Below are 23,896 nucleotides of genomic sequence, written 5' to 3'. Positions count from 1 at the left end.
AAATTTCCCTCAAGAATTAGTTGCTAACCATACCTCATGCTTTGACTTTTAGGGAACATGAAGACTCTTACTTCCCATCAGAGGCATTTCCTTGAGACCCATGGGGACAGACTGCTGGGGTTCACCCACCAAACCATAGAATAACATATTTACCCTCTTTAGTCTGAGGTGCCTCAGGGCTTGATGTGGTTTTAGGTCTGGGACGTGGACGACGGGTTCGTTGTGCTGTTTTAGGAGCTAAAAGGGTGAAACTTCGGATTACTCCAGTGAAGGCGGTTTTGGAAATAAGGCTCTAGATTTTTTAAAATACATCATATTGCCTTGAAGTTCAAGGCATATGTATTTCAAGATTGAAATATTTTCTATTTTGTTAACTATTTTTTTAATCACTGAAGATTCTTGAGAGATAAAACTCACACACAAAAGAAGTCAAGGAGTGAGCAATCTCATAAATCTCTAGCTTCAAAAACAGGCAAAGAAAGACAATTATCATATGGTTTTACTCATTTATGGAACATAAGAAATAGCAAGAAGATCGGTAGGAGAAGGAAGGGAAGAATGAAGGGGGGTAAACAGAAGGGGGAATGAACCATGAGAGACTGTGGACTCTGGGAAACAAACTGAGGGCTTCAGAGGGGAGGGGGTGGGGGATTGGGATAGGCTGGTGATGGGTAGTAAGGAGGGCATGTATTGCATGGTGCACTGATTGTTATATGCAAATAATGAATCATGGAACATTGCATCAAAAATTGGGGTTGTACTGTATAGTGACTAATATAACAAAATAAAAATTATAAAAAAACAAAACAAGTAAGGACTCTAGCCATGCTCTAGGTAGGTTGTAGGTTCACACCAAGAAATAGAACTTTTCCAAAGAATCGATGATATCATCAGAATTGTTATGATTTGGTTGGTCAAGAGAAGACAGACATTACTGACTTTGAAACTCAGCTTTAAATTTGAACCCTGTTTAGACAAAAGTACATGATACAAGTTCAAGATTACATGGTTGACAGATATTCCCAGGTTCATGCATAGCTTTTAAAAACAATAGATAACTCCTTTTAAGAGTTTTCAATGCCCTTAAGAGGGAAAAAATTACAGTTGAAGGACAGCAGAAGATGACAAGTTTTATAAAGCTGGTGACAGAGTGATTACCACGATAGAATGGGTTGATGATGTGCAGGAAAAAATTGTTGAGGAACGCAGAATATCATTACCTAATGTTGTTTCTGGAGCTTCCGTTCTAAGAGTGACGGGTTCAAGGACTGTAGGAAGAACTGGTCAAAACAATAAAATAAACCAAAGAGATATTAAAAATTCACTTGAAGACTAACTGCAAAAGTCAATTTTTAAACTTTAGGACTGACAGAAAAAAAAAGATTTACTCTGAAGACTTGACCACACTGTGGCAAATACCCGTTCATCTCCTAAGACAGACACAGCGTTGTACTTTGTGAAATATCACTGATCAACAAGAAGTTCTACTGGATGTTTATCTGATTATTGTAACATGCAAAATTCTGCTCGACAAACTTCTGTACACATTTGTATATATTTATACTTTTCTAACTCTACTGGAAAAAGCATTTATCAATCTACTCGCACTTCTGCGCGAGTTGAGACAATTGCCTATTATTTAAATAATCATGGGTATAATGAGCTTAGTTATTTGAAAGCATGAGGATCAATACATAAAGCAGTGTGCTCATCAATGTTTCAAAGTAGTCCTTGACTCAAGAAAAGTTAAGAAACACTTAAACCCTCTTAGCAAAGAAGAAAGAATCATCCTACTCTATCATGAAAGCCTATCATTTAAACTTTCAAGACTTAGGCAGATTTAAAATTTTGACCATTAACTAAAACACCGTTTTTTTTAAACAATAGATCCATCAATATAGTCACACAGATCCTAATACGATAAAAAGTAATATGATGAAAGAACATGGTATTTCTGCAATTGATGAAGGATAAGCATTGCAAATAAGGGTTAGATGGAAATTTATGTTTGAGACAAAGCTTCAAGTAGTCAATGCTGTTTCGGCACATACACACGATCACGTGAGACAACAATGAACAAGTTACATGGCAATTTGATGTCCTGAAATTAGCATAGTCACGGTTTTCTTAAGTTTAACAGATGACTTGAGGTAGAGCTTAGCATAATTTCAAGATGAAGACTGCAATGGAAGACAAGAGAAGTTGTTAAAATGGTTTTAAGATGCGGTAGCAACTGTGGCTACAATGGTATGACAATGAGCAGGAAAAGCACTATTTGAAGGACACACATTGTCATTACCCACGATTTCTGGAGCTTTAGTTCTAAGAGGGCCAGGTTCAAGATCTGTAGTAGGAACTAATGAAAAGCAATGAAATAAATACTTGTGGTCAGCAAATTAAATCTAACCAGTATAACATTGCTTCAATACATGTATAGCAATTAAATTTTTTTCTGAAATTAAATACTTAAAGATTTGGTCACCCTATAACCAGGTAAACATTCTTTTAGGAAATAGTCAGTGATAGCCTACACAATCTGGTAAGCATCTCAAAGTCAACACAATATTCTCGTTTGAAAGGAGGCACAGAAAAGAACAAAGCGAAGTGAACCATGTTCATCTTGCTGAAAACTTGTAAGTAGAAATAGGCCGAGACCTCACATGATACAAAGGCATTGAACTAATTAGGATAAGCGACAACCACTCTGTGTGTGGTGCCCAGGAGAGCAGCTATCTGCTCTACACACAAAAATGTGGTACCCTATATATGTGGAAGAGGTTGCAGGAAAGACCACTACTGCTTCTAGGTTCAGATCCAAACTTCTGAGAACTTCAAGAACTTTCTTCAACTGTTCTTATGGACCCTTCCAAACTCAGCACTATCATTACCACTTAGAAGCAGTACTTCCCTTGTTCCAGGAGGCCTGTGCTCCCTGGTAGGCCTCAATACCTGTTTTCTTTTTGCCTCTGCTCAATTCTAAGATTTCCCACCTTCTTCCTAACCCCTCATTCCTGTCCTTCACAAATTTCTTTCTCCCTAAGCTCATTGATGCAAAAAAAAAAAAAAAATCTTGATTGGCACAGACACATTGCCATGGTCAAAGTCAAAACCTTTGACTATACTACAGACTGAGAAGTAAAAAAAAGCCACCTACATCTGTGATATCCTCACAGCTGTTGATGTAGCTCTTGGGGGGAAATGAAAGGGACTTAATATTTCTTGAAATAAAAATGATTGATTCTATTTAAGACATTTTGTCTTCTAGAGAAGTATGGAATGAAATAAGAGTAAATAAATACATATTAAAATAGAAGATCTTTATGCACAAAGCACAAGGAATCCAGTTGCCACAGATGTCTCCCCAAACAATGTTTTCCTTCACTAAGTCAATGGTCGGATCAGCGTAGATCATCTTGTGCCTTCACCAATACTGGGCTCACATGGGCTATCACCTCTACCACTGGCATCAAACCCAGACTCCCAATAGCTGCTAAGACTCACTCCTTTAACCAGAAACCCACAATTACCCAGTTTTGTTTGAGGTGCTTCAGAAGTCGGTGTAGTTTTATGTTTGGGATGTGGACGACGGGTCCGTTTTGATGTTTTAGGAGCTGAAGAAAGGAAACCTTTGGTTACTACAGAGTTGCATAGTTTAGAAGTTAAAGATAGCATGACAAATGACTCCAGGTTTTCTAAACTTACATTAGTGTATTTGCCTTATCAACCTTTTAATTTGAAACTTTTGCCCTTAATAGTATATATTCTTTTATAAATGCAAGCTCATTGAGAATGAGTCATACAGAATTAAGTTATTAATTCAAGAAGTGAAACAGTGTTCATATTTCTCTTCTATTGAACAAAAGGGGACTGAGGAAATATTATGGAGCAGCCATAGTCAGATACAAACTCTGTGACAGTTTACTAAGATAAGGTCATATAATTAACCAAATGTTTATCAAAGGACAGATATTAGAGAGTCAAAAAAAAAAAAGTAGAACTTCAGATGCAAAAAGAAACTTCCTGATACCATAACAGTCATTAGCATCAAAAGAACTGCTTTTTAAACCCAGCTTTAACAAAACATGGTTAAAAAGCACATGAGGTGAGAGAACAATTTCGGATGGTTATTTGTACCACAGATGACCTGAGTTAGGTTTATGCTTGGCTCTCTTAAAAACAAGGAATAACTTGTCTTAAGAGTCAGAGTCCTCAAAACTTTTAGGATGAAGAATTTCATGGAGTGACAACAGAGGATGATGTAGCCCTTATGAAGTAAAAGAACCTGGAGTTACGATGTTGATGGAATGAGTCTGACAATCAGAAGGGAAGGTACTGAGGAGCATGTGTTATTACCTTGTGTTGTTACCCATGTCTCAGTTCTGAACACAACAGTTTCAAGGTCTGCAGTAGGAACTGACCAAAAGTATTAAAAAGAAACAAAATGATTGCTTAAAATTTTAAAAACCCTTAAAACATTTACTTCAAAATGAATCTTACTCATATACTTTCTAGAACTATGTAGCAACTTCTAAAAACTTTTCAACTAAAAAATTAGACCACTAATTTCCTAAAATTTGGCCATACCTCAGTGAAGTAACTCTTTCCTTATTCCTCCTTTGATGGTCTGATTCCAACTAATAAGGCAAAGTGCGATGTGTGGATATTACTAACAACTTTGGAAAGAAAGTGAGGCTGCAGCATGATGAACTCAGCAGGTTATCCCTTCATTCTGTGCAAAGAAGGAACATGCCTTCATGTGCAACAAAGAGCTTACTCATGTCCACTTGATCAAATCTGAACTGCTCCATCAGATGCCTAAGAATCTCCACCATGAGAATCCATGGACCAATCACGATTCAGAACGATTTAACTATTACTGTCTAGTCAGACACCTTTTATATTAGTACTACAGTTAGACTGCCTCCTTTGGTTGGTCTCACTCCTATCTACTCTTTCTGATTTTATTCCTACTTTTCTACTTATCCTGTACTATGGTGGTTTCAAGGCTCCACTTTATCATCTTTTCCAGATCTACATATTTATGTACCTAGCACATTCTGTTGATACCATCCAGAAATCAATCTTGATCTTGTCTTTGCATACATGCTAATGCCATCTCCTATCTTATTTACAAAGGCTTTTGTTCTCAGCTTTCTTGCAGGTTTGAGGACGAAAACATGTCTCCCACACCAAATTTATACCCACAAAAGTGCTAATATGACCCGGGGATACTGAAGATACCATTGTTAATTTGAACTGAATACGTCTAATTTTTCTAAAGAAGTTTAATTTTCAAGACATAGATGGAAATTAATAATATGCACAGTGACAGAGAAGATTTCACTCAGGAAGCATGAGGCATTCAGTTTCCCCACAGATTTCCCCCTACTGTGCTCCTCTTGCCCCCTCTACAGTGGGAACTGCTGTTTAACACAAGTTATACCTTTACTTTTATGGAGCCTATTCGTTACTTCCAAACATTGGAATTACTTTTGAGACCCTGCTGGGTTAGGCTGCTGAAACTCTAAACCAGGAACACTTGTTTACCTGGTTTGGACTCAGATGCTTCAAGACTTGGTGTGGTTTTTGGTCTGGGACGTGGACGACGTGTCTTTTGTGATGTTTTGGAGGCTGAAGGAAGAAGTTCTAGAGTTACTACACAACTACATTACCTCTGTTCTGGAAGCAATGAGAGGTGAAAATATTGATTCTAGATTTTCTACAACTCATTAGACATGTGCCTTTCTGTTTGAGATTTTTGTCATGTATACTTCTTATATAATTTCTTTTACCATAGAAGATTCTTTGAAGAAAAAAAAATCACTTTTTAATTCAAGAAATAAAGATTAGTAAGTACAATCAAAGTGTCATACAGCAGGTTGACTAGGCAACAGACAGGTTAAGAACCACTGTCAAATTTTAATGTATTATGAAGGATGGTCATATTAAATCTGAGATTTATAATCAATTTTTCCATCTTTCCACACTTTCTATGTAACTACTAAAACAAGAACACATCATTACCTAAGTAGAAACAAAACAATATCACACAAATAGAGAAAAAAAAAAAAAGGTAGACACATAGATGTGGGATAAATGGATCCTCTTGGCCCCATGATAGCTATTATTTGGCTTTATCTGCCTAGAGAAGTGGCAGAAACCCATAGTGTCTGAAAACCAGTTTGTTTTTTTAACCACCAATACTACTTAAATAAAACACAAAATAATGTGAAATTTTTCAAATAGGTTACATGGCAAATAAATGTCCTGAAGTACGTTCATGTATGACTGGTTCTCTTAAAAATGGCAGACAGTTTTAAGAGTTTTCATAATTTTAAGAATGTAAATGAATGTCCAAAAAGAATGACACATGGTCACATAAAGCAAGGTGAAACTCTGGGTTTGACAAAAGCAGAGTAAGCCTTGTTGAAAAGATAATATATTATTACCTAATGTTGTTCCTGGGGTCTCAGGTCTAAGAGTGACAGGTTCAAGAACTGTAGCAGGAACTGCCCCCAAAATACAGTAAACCAAAGAAATTTTAAAACACATGAAAAATCAGAACATTTATATCTAAACAAATCTACTTGTGTATCAATCCTTCTACAAAAACAAAGAAAAAAAATCAACCTCCTAACTGAAGGAATGACTAGATGATTGATCTTTGAAGATTTGGCCAAAGTATAGTCATGGTCTTAGGCTTAGCCTTTGAACTATCGTCTTAAAGGAGTCAACATGAAATTCTCCTAGGTTTTAGCCAATGGATTCTGAAATGGAAAACTCTGCACTAGAAAATATTCTTATTCTTTTACCTATTACACTTAGAATTACCTATTCTTTTACCTTTTACACTTAGAAAATGTCTTTTAAAAAATCTGATCAATCTGTATTTCTACAGAAGCTGAAAATGTGCACTTACTATGTTTAAGTAAACATGGATATAATAAACAGTTAATAAGTTTGAAACAGATATAAAAGTTAATCATTGAAGTGGACTACGTTGCTCATTCTGAGAATTCATCTATGGAAAGAGTCTGAGAACTCTATCCAAACCATGGCACATAAAAGAGCTGAATAAAGATGGTCACTCGGTCTGTAATACTCAGTAGATCATCTGTCTGGCTGAAGCCCAGATAGAGAAATTAAAGACAGTTGATGTCTCTGTGTCAAATCTAAGCTCCTGAATTAGGTCCTCAAAATTCTCTTTCAGTTGGCCGTCTGGGTTATTCCAAATGCAGCATCAGCAATAACCTTGTTTTGGCCATCGGGAAGTAGGACAGTCTGTTTTAGGCACACTGGACTGCCATTGTGGCTAACTCCCTACCACCTTACATGTCTAGCCGTTCTGCCTTGGTTCACTTTTCCCTCCATTCATTGAAATCCTGTAGTAGGCCCAAGGTCCAAGTCTAGGCGACCTTGATCTTTTCCTTTGCAAGGTCAATATTTAACGTATCATGCAAACAGATACCCAACTCTACTTTTTTAGAAAGTCTCCCACAGCTGGCATATCACCCCACAATTGCCCATATTGGACCAGAAATATTCAAGGAATTGAATTTTTTGTTTACTTGAACTGAATATATTGGCTCTGCTAAAGAACCTTTATCATTAAAATTTGAATGGAAGTTGATAGCAAGAAATATACTAAGTGCATATCAAAGACGACATAGATTAAGATATTCTGGCACCAAATATATCACAGCCGGTCACATTCTCCAGCACCTGGGCAAAGTAGACATTCCTGACCATGCCTCATGACCTCACACCTAGAGCCACTAAGAGCTTGGCACTGTTTTGGGTTTCCACTAGGATAGACTACTTGGGCTCACCCTTAAACCAAGGAATCACACATTTACCGGATTTGGTCTGAGGTACTTGAGGGCTTGGTGTGGTTTTAGGTCTGGGACGTGGACGACGGGGTCTTTGTGGTGTAGTAGCTGAAGAAAGAAAAGCTTTGTGTTACTCTAGGTCCTAAGGCTCTGGATTCTGAAGAGAGGTTTTTCCAAGAGTTGTTAGATTTTCAAAAGTTACAGGAAATTTCTTGTAATTTAATATTTTAAATCCTTTTATGCCAATGTGTCTTCTTTTTTCATTGATGGTACTTTGGGGGCAAACTCATGTATACAGTGAGTTGTTCATTCAAGGCATGAAGATTAGCACTTAAAATTAAACACTTGCAGAATTTCCTCATTGGGGAAAAAATGAGAAGGAGGGCTCAACGCTGGTGCAAGGGAGTGGTAGTTAGGGTCACACTGAGGAAAAGGCTTATAATTTAAAATTTTGGATATAGGTAATTTCTTATTTGTCAAGTTAGTAATAAAACATGTCATTGCTTAAAACACCAACAAAGAATACCATGCAAATAGTTTTTTTTAAAAACTTAGCAACCTAGACATGCAAATGAGCATAAGAATAAGCTGATCAGCCTAGATAAGAAACAGATCCCAATTTGTTTTTAAACTTGGCTTTAACACAGAATGCTGTTCAAGGAAGCACGAGATAAGATGACAATGTCAAACGTACCAAATGGCAGCAATGTTTTGAATTAAGCTAATGTCTGCTCTCATAAAAACAACAGGAAACTTGTTTTTAAGAGGCTTCAAGATTCTTCAGATGAAGTGACTGAATGGCAACAGAGGATGATGTCTGTCTCATGAAAGAGGAAAAGCCAGGCGATGGAGACTGAGTGGAATGGACAATGAGCAGCAAAACCATTTGGCGAATTGCACAGAACCATTACCTAATGTTGTCCCAGATGTCTCAGTTCTAAGAGTAACAGGTTCAAGGTCTGTAACAGGAACTGAAGTAATAAAATAAGCAAAAGAGGTTTTTAAAAAATGTATAAGGAGCTATGAAATTCACTTCAAAATATATTTTGCCAGTGTAACATTTCATCCAGAATTATTACTTTATTCTAGATGAAGTGGACTGCGGAGTGAACCGTGTCTCCCCCAAATTCCTATGTTGAAGCCTTAACTCCCAAATGTGACTGTATTTGGAGATAGGGGTTTTGAAGAGGGAATTAAGGTTAAATGGGGTTGCAAGAGTAGGTCCCTAATCCAGTATGACTGATGACCTTATAAGAATAGAGACACACGCAAGGGATGCTCACACACAGGGGAAAGGCCATGTGAGGACAGAGCCAACGAGGCCATCTACAAGCCAAGGAGAAAGGCCACAGGAGACATTGAAACTGCTGATACCATCATCTTTAATTTCCAGCCTCCAGAGCTGTGAGAAATCAATTTCTATTGTTTAAGCCACCCAGTCCATGTCGTTATGGCAGCCTTAGCAAGCTAATACGAAGGGAAACCAATTGTTTTGTCCAGATGTGGCTAAACTATAGTTCAGGACATCATCTCATGAGATAGTCATTACTTGTGGTCTCTATTCAGCACCACAAGAGGGAAACAGTTCTACTGGTTAGTGCTTGATTATTTGCATCTAATGTGGTAGACTCTAGAACATTTTTAGGCTTTTACTTAAATACTTTCCTAACCATCTTGAAAAGCATATAAATGACTAACTTGCGCTCTAGTGGGTGCTGAATAAAGAAAACATCTACTATGTTTATCAAATTATGGTTGCGACCATTACATAAGTAACCAAAAATGGCTATGATGACCTTGCTGAGAACTCAGCTTTGGAAAGATCTTGTGACTTGTGTCCAAAGAAAGGTACTCAAGAGGACTGGGTAAGGGGCACCCACTCTGTGGCATCCAGTAAAGAAAGGATTTATGATGCTTGTGAGAACAACATTGGACTCCTGAGTGGAATACTCAAGCCCTCCTTCAATTTCTTGTGGCATTATCCAAATGAAGAATCACCAATAAGAGGTTTTGACTGACACTTCAAAGAAGCAGAACCTTTGTTCCTCTGGTTCCCTCTATACATATCCTATTTTTTGTCATCTTTGTTCTCACCTGTCCACTTATACAAATTCTGATGTGATGTCAAGACTTAAACTCCTTCCCTGATATACTGAAGTCCAAAATGATGCTTCAGTTCTTTAAGACTTTATATGATGAGTCTAACAGTTAATGTTGAAATACCCCCCAAAATCTTCAATTTGCAAAAACACCCTGCCTTATTTTCCTTCTGTGGGCTTTTTATGCAGAAAACGGTTCTGTGTTCAACCAGCCTGAAGATAAGGTAAAATGTGTGTCCTCCTACCCTGAACTAGAGGAAAAATTATGTACCTTCCAAACATGTACTTCTTGCCAACCCTGAAGGGGGAAGGACTCTTCATGATTCCCTCACTAGAGGGTATGTGGGTTTAAACTTTCAATCCGTAATAGGCTCTCAGTCTCCTGAAACCAAGGACTGAGCTTTCATCTGGTATAGTCCCAGGTTCATCTGGGCTTGGATTGGTCTCAAGTTTGGTTTGTGAATGAAGTGTCCATTGGGATGTTTTTGGAAGTGGAAAAAGATAACATTTAGTTAAAGTTTATGGTTCTGCAAATTATGAGCTTTAAAAAAATTCTTTGTTTTCTACAGCTTGACATATTTTTTTGAGTTTCATAAAATATAGGTTTCTAGTGTGAAAAATTTGCCCCTACTATGCTACTGTATCTTCTTCTGTTATTGATACACTGGGGGCAAAATTGACATAAAAACAAAGTTATTAATTCAGAGAGTCAAGATGGGTATTTTTTATCATATTTTTTTAAGATTTTATTTTTTAAAGTATTCTCTACACCTAATGTGGGGCTCAAACCTGTGACCCCAAGATCAAGAGTCACACACGCCACTGACTGAGCCAGGCAGGCACCCCTTTATTATATTCTCCTAGGGTCCCCGGACTGCATTATAAAGGTTAAGAATCATTTCTAAACTATGGTGGAGAGTAAGGGGTGGTCAGATTCACCCTAAGGATGGGGCTTACTATTTAAACTTGTTATCCTTGGCCACATTATCTGTCAGACAATTTACTAAGAACATATTACTCAAAAGTTAACAAAAACACAGGCAGATAAAAAAGGTCTATGTACAACGGATATATTAAGAAACTTCCCTGTCACAGCTTGGTTAGCATAGATCAGGATCAGGTGCTCACATGAATAAATGAAATTTGCCTTAACAGGTAATTCAGATTAATCTGAAAATAGAAGGCGGCATGAAAAAATTTTTAAGTAAGTTCCTGGGCAGGAAGCTATCCCAAACTAGATTCAGGCATGAATCTCCTAAGAACAAGCACTAATTTGTTTTATGCATGTTCAACTCAAAATATAAAGAAGGAAAGTGAATGGCAACGAGTGGACTCTGTTCGACAATGAGCAGAAAAAGCTCTTGCTGGAGGTCAGAAAGTGGCATTACCAAATGCAGTCCCTGGAGCCTCTTTCATAGGAGTGACCGGTTCAAGGACTACAGCAGGAACTGACCAAAAATAAAAAATAAAAATAAAAAAATGAAATGTTAAAACTTTTATACAGTCTCGGAACTGCAGAAATAATTGTACCTAAGTAGTAATGCATCTAGAGTACAAAGGAAAAACTATTAACTTTCTGAGCTGAGGGATATGGAGTCTCTCTGCACTTGGGTACCAATTTATCACTTAGTAGGGGTTATCTTTGTAGTAGACAGTTGTCCCTGTGAAGTGCCCCTGAAGTGTCTCACTCTTTCATGATCCTAACGGAAGTAATGTACCAAAATAGACCATTCCAATCTTGCTGAAAACTCTTCTTTGGAAAGAGACAACAAACTTTGCGTAACAGGATTAGGCTTTTAGGATTAGGATGGGGCCCTTAAGAGAGCAGGATAAGGGACAGGCACCCAGTCTGAGCTATAGCAGGGTAAACAGGGAAAGCATGACCATATACAGATGCCGATGATTCTTACGTGAAATTCAAACTCCTAAGTCCAACATTCAAAACACCTTTTCAACTGGTCCTTTGGGCCCATTTAGCTGTAGCAGCCTCAATGAAATGTTCTGATCAATACTTAGAAGCCTGACAGACTCAACTACTCAGAAAAGCCTCTGCCTCCCTTCACTGGCCCTCCACACATGTCCTTCTTTTCTGTACTTCTCCATCCTCCTTCTCTCCAGTCATCCAAATCTACAGTGATTTCAACACTCAACCCTTCCTAACTACTGGCCAACCCTGGTTATTGTTTCTTTAAACCAAGGGTTGACAAATTATAGCCCATAGGCCAAATCTCACCTATGGCTTATTTTCATACAGCCCATGAGAGCCAAGAATGATTTTTTCCCCAATTTTTAAGTGGTTATAAAAGAAAAAAAGAAAAATATGCAAAATATGCTCACAAAGTCCCAAATATTGACTATCTAGACCTTTATAGAAAATGTTTGCCAACTCCTGCCCTAGACCTCCATTATGGCTTAACTTTGTAGTTAACAAGACATAATCTCTACGTCTGAAACCAATAATACACGTTCATTAATTGAATTCAAATTTTTTTTAAATGGAAAAAAATGGGAAAAAAATGAGGTACTAACAATAGTGCCTGCCACATAACAACAAACCTTTCCTATTAACCCAAACATACATTCGTTCTGTAGGTATTTCATTCTCCCACATATGTTCAATAGTTAAAGGATGGATAGAATTGAATGAGAAATCAAACATTTAGAGAGAAGATTCTACTTCACAAGCGTAACAAATTCAGCTACCACCCAAAGCCCTCCGACCATGTTCTCACTGGCCACTCTGGAGTAGAAGCAGCTGCTAACCCTGACTTGCTCCTTCGCTTTCTCTGGACCCCACTGGATGGGCTTAACCAGGAGCTACCCATTTACCCAGGTCGGTCTGAAGTGCTTCAGGACTCCCTGTGGTTTCAGGTTTGGGCTGTGGATGACGAGTTTGTTGAGGCACTTTGGGAGCTGAAGGAAGAAAACCTCAGGTTAACAGAGTGTTCTCAGTGCTAGAAGCTGGGGATAGGAGTATACAATTTGTCTCCATTTCAATAACTGCCTCTTTATGTCATTTACACTACTCTGAAAGACAAAAGTCACACAGAAGCATGAGTTTATACATCAAAGATAGTCTCAAAGGGATCTCTAAATGAAAAAAGTTCCAAAACTTTACTGAATTATGGTGGTGGAGAAGGTGTAGAGTAAATTTAAACTAATGATGGCCTTTACATTTATTAGCGTTGAGTGCATTTCCTATGTCACTCTTTACTGAAAGAAGACCACATCATTATCTAAAATGGCAAAACAAAAACAAAATCATGCACAAAATTAAAATATAGGAATTTAGATCTGCACAAGAATTATGTCACACTGTAACAGCTGTGACAATACTCGGCTTAAATCAAGGATAGATACCCTCACCCCAACCCCCATGTTTGAAACTCAGACACAAAAAATGTGATTAACAGGTGAGATGCCATAAATTCAAATGCATTACATTGCAGACATATATACTAGACTAAGTTCGTACTATTTTTTAAAAGTTTGAAAACTTTTTTAAAACGAATGAGTGGTTTTAATAGTCATCAATATACTAAGAAGTAACTGAATGACAATAGAAGATGACATGTGAGTCCTGTGAAGAAGCAGCTATGGTTATGAAGGTGATGAAATGGGTTTCAAATGAGCAGGAAAAGCAGATGCTGATGGACATAATGAGTCATTACCTAGTGTGGTCACGGGAGCCTCGGTTCTAAGTATAACTGGTTCAAAGACGGTGGTAGGAACTGCCCAAAATCAATGAGAGAAACCAAAGAGATTTTTGTGAATGCAAGAAATGTCAGGAAATCCATTTTACCAGTAAAAATAATGCTTCTAAGTCTTCTAAGGGGGAAAGAGCAGGAAAAGATGGCTTACACTATGTTTAATACCAAGAGGCAGGAACTGTGGGAGTGGGAGGAAGAAGGGGTGCGGAGTAGGGGTCCCCCTAGGGTCTGTTTACCACACATACTATAGATAGCCAAAACGAAGCGGATACTACACTTGCTGAGAGACTAAGTCCTTAGTGAAAAGAATGCCGTTTGATATAGAAAGGTAAGGAAGAACCTCCGTTTGTGATACTATATCAGACTAGGTATCCTCAGAATTTGGGGTCCCAACTGGAGTAGATTGCTTGAATTTCTTAAACTGGAAACCACATATTTACCCAGTTTGGTCTGAGGTACTTCTGGATGGGGTGTGGTTTTAGGTTTGGGGCGTGGACGACGAGGTCTCTTTGTTGTTGTAGCTGAGGGAAGAAAATTTAGGATTAATATAGTGTTGATGGCTTCATAAACTCTGAATAAGAAGATATAGCTAAGCTTTCTAAAATTGGTCAGTTTGAGTGGAGAAAACTTTGTTACTTTGGTTTGATATTTTCTCCTTTAGTCTATTAATAGGTTTCCTTTCAAAATTGAGAGTTTGCCAAAGATTAAAAATTACAATTACGTGTAAGATGAGGAACTATCATTTCTTTGAAAGTTGTCCCTCATCCAGAACTGGTTACAAATTGCTCCTAAAACATGATGATGTGGAAGAAGTTCAAACTACCCTAGACTATTCACTTCTAAGTATGATTTAAAATGACTAGGCTTGGGCAAATTTTTGCACTTGGTAACTTATTAGATTAAGCATACAAAAATTTGTTGAAACATCTGTGAAATGAAAAAAAAGTTAGGGAGAACTTCAAATACAGAAAGCAAGATGCCTAAAGAAAATTCATGGTATCATAATCGATACTGTGTTGGTGGTCTAAGGAGGGGATATATGGAGAATCATATTCAGACCTTCGCTCTAACCACCAGTATTGTTTAAACAGAGACTCAGATTGACATGATGCCGTCTGAAACTGGGATGCGGGGCAGATAGTGGTCTTTAAGTTCATACACATTTCTGTTAGGAAGCCTTTTATACTGTAAGCTGAAAACTGCAATAAGATGATAACAAATTATGACATCATCATCTATATAGCACCACAGAGAACTCTGACAATGAATAAGAAAAAGCACTTGCCAAAGGACATAAAGGATCATTACCTAAATATGTCCCAGGAGTAACAGGTGCAGAGCCTGAAGCAAGCAACAATCAAAAGTAATTGAAAAAAAGAAATGTTCAACACATGAGAAAATTCCTCAAACTCTCTTGAAAATGGCCTTCACTGGTTCTACAGCCAAAAAGCAAAAATTTTAAAGTTCTGAGGTGAGGGTACAAAGATATTTGTTCTTATGAAACAGATACATCCTTAGTATCGCCACACTGCTCCACGTTTTGCTTGTTTTTATATTATCTGATAACACAAAAACAATTTAAAAAAACCTGCTTAGAAAAATTGTTAGGCATCTAAGTAACATTATAATTAAAAATTATGAGAAAAGAATGTGAAAGTATAATTTATTGGAAAACAAGGCCCTAGGTCATTTTGGGTGAAATAGTTGATATTTTAAAGGATATACTGTAATAAATAACCAAAACAGATGATTTTATTTATTTTTATTTTTTTTTTTTGTGGAGAGTCCAGTTTGGAAGAAGACCAAGACTTCTGTCCAAACAAAGTCATATAAAAGAAAAAGATACAAAAGTTCATTCAGTCTGCAAAACTTGTCAGGGCATTTCTCTGTTATCAGGACAGAAAAGGCCTGACTCCAGGAGGATCGGAGAGTATGCTGTAGCCAATTGGCTTAAATCCTATCATTGAAATCAGGCGTTCAAAGTCCTCCTCATGGACCCACCTAAAAGTGGCATCACCGACCAAAATTTCTGAGCATCAGCTAAGTGAACATTGTCTTTCCCCTTTGTCCCAATCAGCTTGCCCTTCTAATTCCTATCCTTCTGCTGTCACCCACACATATGGTCCTCCGTGCCTCTGTTTCTGCTATTCCTGCCTATCCCCGCAACCCATCTAAAAGCTCTAGAAATTTCGAGGTCCATATTACATTTACTGGCTTGTGACTCTTTTACTTCTCTAAGAAATAACTGTGGGTCTGAGAGTTGGTCAAACTCAATAAATATGTTGCTTCTGTCCATATTCCTTTATATCTATTTATGAACAGTTTCTATATAAGAAATTTCTTTCCTCAACCAAGTGAAGTCATTTGTTATTTCTAAACTATTTTTTCACAGATGCTAATGTAGCACTTAATAAAATTTGTGACCAAGTGAACTAAATATGCAAGTCAGGTCCTTAACTAGGTAAGTTTTTGATAAACGAGAATCAAAGAGAAAAAAATAACTTTTCAGAGAAAGCAAATAAAATACAAAGGTACCAAGAAGATACCAAGCAGCACAAGGAAATCATAGCTATTTGACCAGAGCTCTTATTACTTAGGACTTCACACTGAAGGGTCCCAAGAACTATTAGGTGGCAAGTTAAACTGAAACGCAAGAATCACATCCCACAGGGTTCCACACATACCAGGAACCACATATTTACCTAGTTTGCTCTCAGATGCAGCTGGGCTCGGTGTGGTTTTATGTTTGGGACGTGGACGGTGTGTTCTTGGTCGTTGTGATGTTTTTGGAGCTGAAGAAAGGAAACTGGTTAATGTTGTCTTATAACTCCAGAAATTCAAGAAAGGATGATACACGGGTCTAGGGTTTCTAAAATTCAGCTAGATTTTCTAAGTCTTAATAAATTTGTCTCTTTGGTTTTGGAATTTCGTCATCTACACACAAGAAAATTTTTTTTAGGGGGGGTCCACTGACAGTTCTTTTGAGAAAGAATATATAATGTTATTCTAATAATTCAAAAAGCTTATTATTATTGGTGTCAGATTTTCAAAAAAGGATCCTGACCTCAGAAATAAAGTATGTCCACATCAGAGAGGAACCTAGACTCACCTGCTTTTGGGAGATCGTACTTAGAAATTATTTGGCTGAGACATACCTCCCATTAAACATTAGAATAAGCACATTTCCTAAAATCACTGATAGAAAATAAAAATGCCCTATCTTAACACAACCTTCTGTCAATGTCCACAGATAAAATTGTCATTTATGGAGCAGCCACTCCCAACTGTATCTGAAATTTAGCTTTAGCACAGAACATGGAGCAGAATCACAGGCTCTGTAAAGCCCCAACAAAGCTGGGTAACATGGAAGATAGATGCTTTGTACTAGCTGCATACAGACTTAACCAAGTTATTTTAAACACCTTCAATATTCAAAATGAAGACTAGAGTTGAGTGACAAGAGAGGGCAATGAGAAAATCTTGGAAAAAGAATACCCCTTGACCAAGATACTAACAAAATAGACTAGACAATGGGCAGAAAATGCACTTGCTTAAAGACGTAAAAAGTCATTACCCAAAGTTGTCGTGGGAGTCTCAGTTCTCAGAGTGACAGGTTCAAGGTCTGAGGCAGGAACTGACCAAAAGCAATAAACAATGGAAATTTAAGAAATATATAAAAAGAAGGAAAATTATCTTTAAAATGAATCTTCTTTACCCTGTAATGTTTAAAAAGCATTTCTGAACACGGTAAGAATAGTACTTTGTCTCTAATAACTGGCTGTGTTCTGAAATCCATTTATCTCACAAAATAGGCATACCTTTTGTATTTTGCATCCCTATGAGGCCAATGAAAAGCTTTTTTTCTGTACTTAATTATATGATTCCAACTACATTGGAAACCTGGTTTCAAAAACATCTCAGTGGTCTTGGGGCGCCTGGGTGGCACAGCAGTTAAGCATCTGCCTTCGGCTCAGGGCGTGCTCCCGGCGTTATGGGATTGAGCCCCACATCAGGCTCCTCTGTTGTGAGCCTGCTTCTCCCTCTCCCACTCCCCCTGCTTGTGTTCCCTCTCTCTCTGGCTGTCTCTCTGTCAAATAAATAAATAAAATCTTAAAAAAAAAATCTCAGTGGTCTAATATGTGTTTTAAATTACTCTGAAAAACTGCAAAAGCTTCTATTAGTATTTGGAAGGCTTTTACCACCATTGTTACTTGTTCTGAGGAACTGCAGTGGTGGTGAGAATCTTTAAAAATGTTCTCAATTAGCCTGTTTATTGGAGATGTGTGACAGTTATGCAAAAGATAAACTTGCGCAATGGGATACTCTATTTCTCCGTTTTTATTCATTTGAAATGAATAATTTGGAGATAATTCAAGCGGGCAATAGAGATGATTAAGAAAAAAGTCTGAAGAGTAATAATTCAACTTTTTGTCTATATGAACAGGATTCCTACAATTCCATAATATTCTGAAATGATTGAATTATGCATAGATATGAAATTGATTGTGATTTGTAACTCCTTGGATTTAAACTGGCGTCTCTATTTTTCATTAAGTCCAGAGGACTAAATGTAACATTAAATATCTTATCGTGAAAACACTGTGATCATTTGTATGGAGATTGCCTTTCACTAAGACTTCAGAGCAGAGGTGGTTTAGGCCACATCTGACAACATCTTCTGACCTAATGGAAACATGGCCTCCAGAAGAAATGGAGAAAGTGAGCACAACAGATACAACATCCAAAACTGATTGCCTTCAACAAAAAAGGGAATCCCCGTTTTGCGTGGAAATTGGTGTCACAAGATGAATTCATCGACAGAAATGTCCAGATTTGAATAGTACGGAATCAAAGAGGAAAGGACTTCTGTGAGAAAGGGACAATTTGGTATTGCCACAAGCCCCAACCAGCTTTTCAACTGTTCCTCTCCCATAACCATAAATTATAGACACATAAAAGCAGAAATCTCAGAGATTTCCTGGATTGCAGGATGGATGCACTCTCAGCCCCAGTGACTCTTGACAGTGTCAAGTGCTGAGCAATCTGACTGCTTCTGAAGGTGATCAAAGGAAGAATGACATTCAGGGGTTATACCCTGAGCAGCAGAAGTAAGAATGCCTTTGGATGTTGAAAAGTTCCCTGTTGAAAATAATAAACAATTTTTGGAAATGAATGAAAAAGATGATGAATGACCATCGTATACATAAGAGAATACAATTAATGACAGAGATGAGAGGGGCGAGCTCAGAGAAACATCAACCGAGAAAGAAGACATCATTACCTATGGTTGGGGAGGGAGCCTCCGTCTCAAATGTAACAGGCTCAAAGACTGCATCATAAAAAATAAACAGATACAAGTAAGAAAAGTAAAGAAGTCTAAACTTTCAGGTGTTCACTGATACTTAATTCATAGGATACAGACCCTGGTTTATTCTAGGTTGATACAAATTGCCTTCTTCATAAGCTTATTTATTATGAGAGATACTCTCTTACTAAATCAGAATTTTGTACTAATTGGAACCTTAGGAGAAAATTTCAATTGCAAAACAGTTGAATTTTTAGAACTATTATATAAATATCTTCTTATTTCATAGGAAACCACTTAGGTAATAGCTGCTGTTTGAAACACCATTAAGGTATTTTAGAGGAAGTCAATCTCTGATTACGTACTTATAAAGCATGAACACAGTGTCAGCCTTCCCAACCTTACCTACTGGTGAATGCTAAAATCACTTTCAAATGTGTTGCAGATACAGAAAAATCAGGCTTCTATTCATTACATACTCAAATTTAGAAAACAAAGTCTAAAAATGTTAAGAAAATGGAACCTGTCAGACTATCAGATGTGAAATTCACCAACTTCATACACGTTGGTTTGTTCATTTAACAGCTGGTGTGGTTACTTTGAAAAGATAATGAACAAAATCATATTTGGGTTTCTATGCTTTATACGGTATGGCAAATTGTAAACATTTTCAACAACATTCCCCAAGAAAAAGCTTCTTAAACTAAAGCATTGGAAATTATGTTTTACCAGGTTTAGTTGGTGGCGTATCTGGTTGTGCTGGGGCTTGGGGTTTAGGAAGTAATTGCTTTGGTTGTTTGGAATCTGAAGGGAAAAAGTTCCTGTAATTAGCATCAGAGTAGAGCTGTGGAGGTCAAGATTAGTGTTACTTACACACCATTTTTCTAGTTATAGATCAAGGCAATGAAAGTAGTGATTACCAGGCTGGATTTGAGGTGCATCTGGTCTATGTGTGGTTTTAGGTCTTTTGGATGGTTTTGACACTAAAGAGAAAGGTATTAAAAATTAGCATAATGATCATGGCTGTAACTGTCATAATTAAAGACACATACGCTTGAGCAAGATCCTATATAAATTCACTGGATAAACAACAAAATTAATTCATGGGGTATGGGAAGGAAGGGAAATGTGTCCATCTCTCCTGATTTTTCATTTCTTTTGGAAATGCTCAAAATGTGCCTTTGAGCAAAGTAATGAGAACTATAATAAGACTTTTTTCTGTGTAAGTAATTTCAGAGATGACAAGCACAAGACTTATTTCTTAATTGTAAGGTTTTTCAGCATAAAAATAGTAAAGTAGAAATTTGAAACTTGCTTAGTAGGAGACATGAAAAATAATTCATAAACTCTTTATACAGAAGTTCACATGGCTACAGATGTCTGGAATTTTCCAAAGTAAAGCAGATTTATTGTGAAAACGAGAAATTATAAGGAAATAGTAATAATCAAATAGCATTAGTACCCAAAACAATAAAACAAGCTTGGGACTTCTAATGTTCTCAAGTTACAAACACCACACTGTTTTCATATTGGACCCTAGAACAAGAATGGTCTTTATTCCTCTAGTTATCAAAATGTACTCAAAAACATTCTTCAAAGAAACAGAAAGCTGAAGAAGCCATTATTTCATGCAGCTTTTTAAGAGGGAAAAGATCTTACAAGTTGAATGAGTAAAGCAATGAAATGATAATCATGGCACTGGAAGAAAATTTCGCCATTTGCCAAGTCCAGGATGAGCACAGATGACCCTGTCTGAGAAAGAGTAGAAGGCTTCCTCAACAGAAGGACACGGAAGGACAAAGGGTTTTGTGGGGAACCAGGAAGTTACGTCCAAGACCACAGACCTTCCTTAAAGAAGCACACAGGTAGGATTCTTCTAGAAATCTCCTATCTTCAGGCTCTTCAGACCCAGATAGGAAACGTGAGGAAAAGCATGGAATGAAATTGTGATGGTGTGGTGGAACTGCAGTCATGCCTGGGTGGAGAGTAGGAAAAGCAAAAGTGACATTCCGTGAAAGCAAGTGGAGGGGAGCAGAATTACCAGTTGTGGGCACCAAGAGCTCCGGAGGTACCGTAGCAGGTTCCAGAGCTATGGAAGCAAAAAGCAAGAACACTAATTATATCAAGAAGCAGCATCTTGAGGAAGGAAACAGTATTCCTCATTCTTAAGCCCTACTTTTTCTGAATGTTATTTTCCCTTCTACTTTTCCCATTTACCCCTCTTCCTCTTGCTTTTCCACACCCCACCAGCCATAATATGCATCTTATGTGAAACTTTTAGGGTGCCTACTTTAATAATCCACTTGGCGGGCCAGCCTATTGCTATGTGTACCTAACAGTTACAAATTAAAAAATAACAATATATCATAAACATAGGAAGGATAGATACTTAAGTATAAAAATCAACTATACCGGTTCTTAAAGCCCAGCTATTTAGGTAGTAGGAAGCTACCATATCAGAAGCTACCATATTCCATTTTCTATGCTAATTGGAACCCTGAACATCACATTTACCAGGTTTGGACTTGGGCACATCTGGACTAGGTGTGGTTTTAGGGCGGGGGCGACGACCTGGTCGTTTGGTCTTTGGTGGAGCTGAAGAAAGAAAATTAGCTAGTTAATACGAGAGCAGTAGCTCTAAAAACTGACAACAATCATACATATACCTTAGAAGCACATTGAAGTCCTTTGGCTTATTGTGGGTATATATCCTTCTGTTTTGCAACTTTCTATCATCATTTACCCAGTTAAATGATTCTTCCTTTTTGAGATGGAAAACTCAAAACTTTGTAGAGCTTAGAGAAGACAGTCTCCTGACAGCTTTGAAGGTGTATGTTTAACAGGAACATGAGAAAGTCACCTTTAAGGAGCCACTAAGTGTACAAATTAAAATTTATTTGTCCTAAGATTCAAAAGGAGTTTTTCATTTAGCATTTAAAAGTTTACAGTTTAACAGCATGTATAAAAAGTCTTTGAATTCAGGGGCGCCTGAGTGGCACAGCGGTTAAGCGTCTGCCTTCGGCTCAGGGCGTGATCCCGGCGTTGTGGGATCGAGCCCCACATCAGGCTCCTCCGCTGGGAGCCTGCTTCTTCCTCTCCCACTCCCCCTGCTTGTGTTCCCTCTCTCGCTGGCTGTCTCTATCTCTGTCGAATAAATAAATAAAGTCTTAAAAAAAAAAGTCTTTAAATTCAGAAATTATTTCAGGCAAGACAACTTTTTAAAAATTAGATACAGTTTATAAAACTAAAGAATTTAAATTTCTCTGCAAGTAAGAAGCACACACACACACACACACACACACACGAATATCAATGGATGAATCCACTAATGTGAGCCTGTTATGAAAGATACCAACAGTCAGGAAAAGAAGAAAGCAAGCTCACTCACTCAATACCTGCATTACCTAATGTTGTCGAAGGTTTGGTTTCCAGAGTTCCAGGTCCTAAGAGTGCATGAAAACCATCAGGAAGGAGTCAAAATCAAAGGAGAAGTGATAAAACCTATTTAGATATGAAAACTCCTTGATTTCTAATTACAAAGTTGAGCAATTATATATAAATGGTGAAGCTTTTATCCATGTGAGATAGCCCTTTTTAATTTAAATAGATTCCTGTGTTTTTAGACGAAATGAACAAAAATGTAGTCCTGTCCATTAAGTTTGGAAGGAGAAATGGAAAAAACAAACAAGGCATGATTCTCATTTGGAAGACATGAATGCAATACAGTGGCCAACAGTTTGTGTTACGAAGGAAAATACGGGTAACTGGCTGAGATGCAGCAGCAGAGCACATTCTTTGCTCTGTTGAAGAAAAAGAAGCTATAAATATTGGGGTTAGTTTTCTATTTCTCTTAATGAATTGCCTAGTGACACATCAGGATATCTAGATCTGAAAAGATCCTACTACTTTTCAAGAAAATCTGCAAATGTTAGAGTTCTGAAAGTAAGATAAACACCTCTGAATGTGAAAATACAAAAAAGTCTACAAAAAGAGGGAAGCCAAGGTCCTGCACTGGAAACAACTAGGTTAAATCAAGCTCAGGACTCAGTGCTCAAAGGCAAGGAGGGCGACACAGAAATGTGTCCGATCGAAATCAGTAGGGCTTTCAGAGCCTCCGCTTAGTTCAGCACAAGGCAAGAGTGTATCTTCTGACCACAATGGCTGAAATAAAGTTCTGAAGGACAATTAAGAAAGTTTTAAAGAAAGCTCAAGCTAAGGACAAAATTGAACATAAAGGGTGCTAAGGGAAGAAGTTTCCTTCTCACTTATTAAAGGAAACTTCATTACCTAGAGCTGACTGTGATGATGGTAGAGTCTGAGGTTCTGGGGCTGCAATAAAACAATTATCAAAGGCCATGCTGAAGATCACCAGTTAAGACAGAAAGTAAACGTCCTTTACTCTAAAAGCTGTTCTCTCACTGGTGAACAATCAGGTTCTATGGCTTATTACACTAAAGATCAATCACCCCACATCCTTTCCACAAACCACAACAAAAGTAAGAATTGAGAATTCCATTTTTTGTTGATTTTTAGCTATTTTCTCCACTACCCAATATTCTGAAGATTCCTCCTAGTGCCTGAGGAAATACTGATTTAAGGGGAGGTCAGGGTAGCCTCTCCAAGGTTGGCCAGAGCCTCCCATCACCTGCCATCTTGTTTTCATGTAGGATAGTCAGGTTCATCCAAGGAAGTGGGAAGAGGCAACAGACCCATCGGATCTATAACCAGGTCTGAGATGTGTTAGCTTTGGATGATTTTCAGCCAGTACTCTTTCACTCACACACACACACACACACACACACACACACACACACACACACAGAGGAATCGAATATATGGTCTAAAAAGGTAAAAAGGGCCTCAAGTGTTCATCTGGTATTCCTCATACTTACTAGCATTTATTGCTGGTGAACAAATTGGTTAACATATGAAATTTAGTTCATTCTGGTTAGC

At 37.6% G+C, this 23,896-nt stretch overlaps 1 protein-coding gene across 40 annotated transcripts in view; it reads right to left on the bottom strand.

The window, feature by feature from the left end:
- The window catches only part of ABI3BP (ABI family member 3 binding protein), a 232,874-nt gene that overhangs the window by 74,742 nt on the left and 134,236 nt on the right, over nt 1–23,896 (bottom strand). For 22 of the 40 annotated variants that reach the window (XM_087861659.1, XM_087861660.1, XM_087861662.1 and 19 more), the window contains 21 exons: nt 22,348–22,386; nt 21,458–21,538; nt 20,985–21,032; nt 19,864–19,926; nt 19,673–19,747; nt 18,920–18,967; nt 17,213–17,272; nt 16,341–16,430; nt 14,079–14,159; nt 13,600–13,659; nt 12,758–12,841; nt 11,317–11,376; nt 8,741–8,800; nt 7,857–7,937; nt 6,450–6,509; nt 5,548–5,631; nt 4,354–4,413; nt 3,528–3,611; nt 2,300–2,356; nt 1,221–1,280; nt 154–237 (listed from right to left, as the gene is read on the bottom strand). The exons of 1 other annotated variant lie outside the window; for it this stretch is intronic. In XM_087861659.1, the coding sequence (XP_087717785.1) occupies nt 154–237; nt 1,221–1,280; nt 2,300–2,356; nt 3,528–3,611; nt 4,354–4,413; nt 5,548–5,631; nt 6,450–6,509; nt 7,857–7,937; nt 8,741–8,800; nt 11,317–11,376; nt 12,758–12,841; nt 13,600–13,659; nt 14,079–14,159; nt 16,341–16,430; nt 17,213–17,272; nt 18,920–18,967; nt 19,673–19,747; nt 19,864–19,926; nt 20,985–21,032; nt 21,458–21,538; nt 22,348–22,386 (1,419 nt within the window). The remainder of the gene's footprint in view (nt 1–153; nt 238–1,220; nt 1,281–2,299; nt 2,357–3,527; nt 3,612–4,353; nt 4,414–5,547; nt 5,632–6,449; nt 6,510–7,856; nt 7,938–8,740; nt 8,801–11,316; nt 11,377–12,757; nt 12,842–13,599; nt 13,660–14,078; nt 14,160–16,340; nt 16,431–17,212; nt 17,273–18,919; nt 18,968–19,672; nt 19,748–19,863; nt 19,927–20,984; nt 21,033–21,457; nt 21,539–22,347; nt 22,387–23,896) is intronic. 17 more of the 40 variants (XM_087861661.1, XM_045785323.2, XM_087861687.1 and 14 more) reach the window with 14 other exon arrangements.

This window comes from Ursus americanus, chromosome 4, assembly GCF_024610735.1.
Source record: "Ursus americanus isolate L20-20 chromosome 4, mUrsAme1.1.p, whole genome shotgun sequence".
NCBI classification, from domain to species: Eukaryota; Metazoa; Chordata; class Mammalia; order Carnivora; family Ursidae; genus Ursus; species Ursus americanus.
The sequence above is the reverse complement of the archived record's forward strand: the minus strand, read 5'-3'. Positions and strand labels throughout refer to the sequence as shown.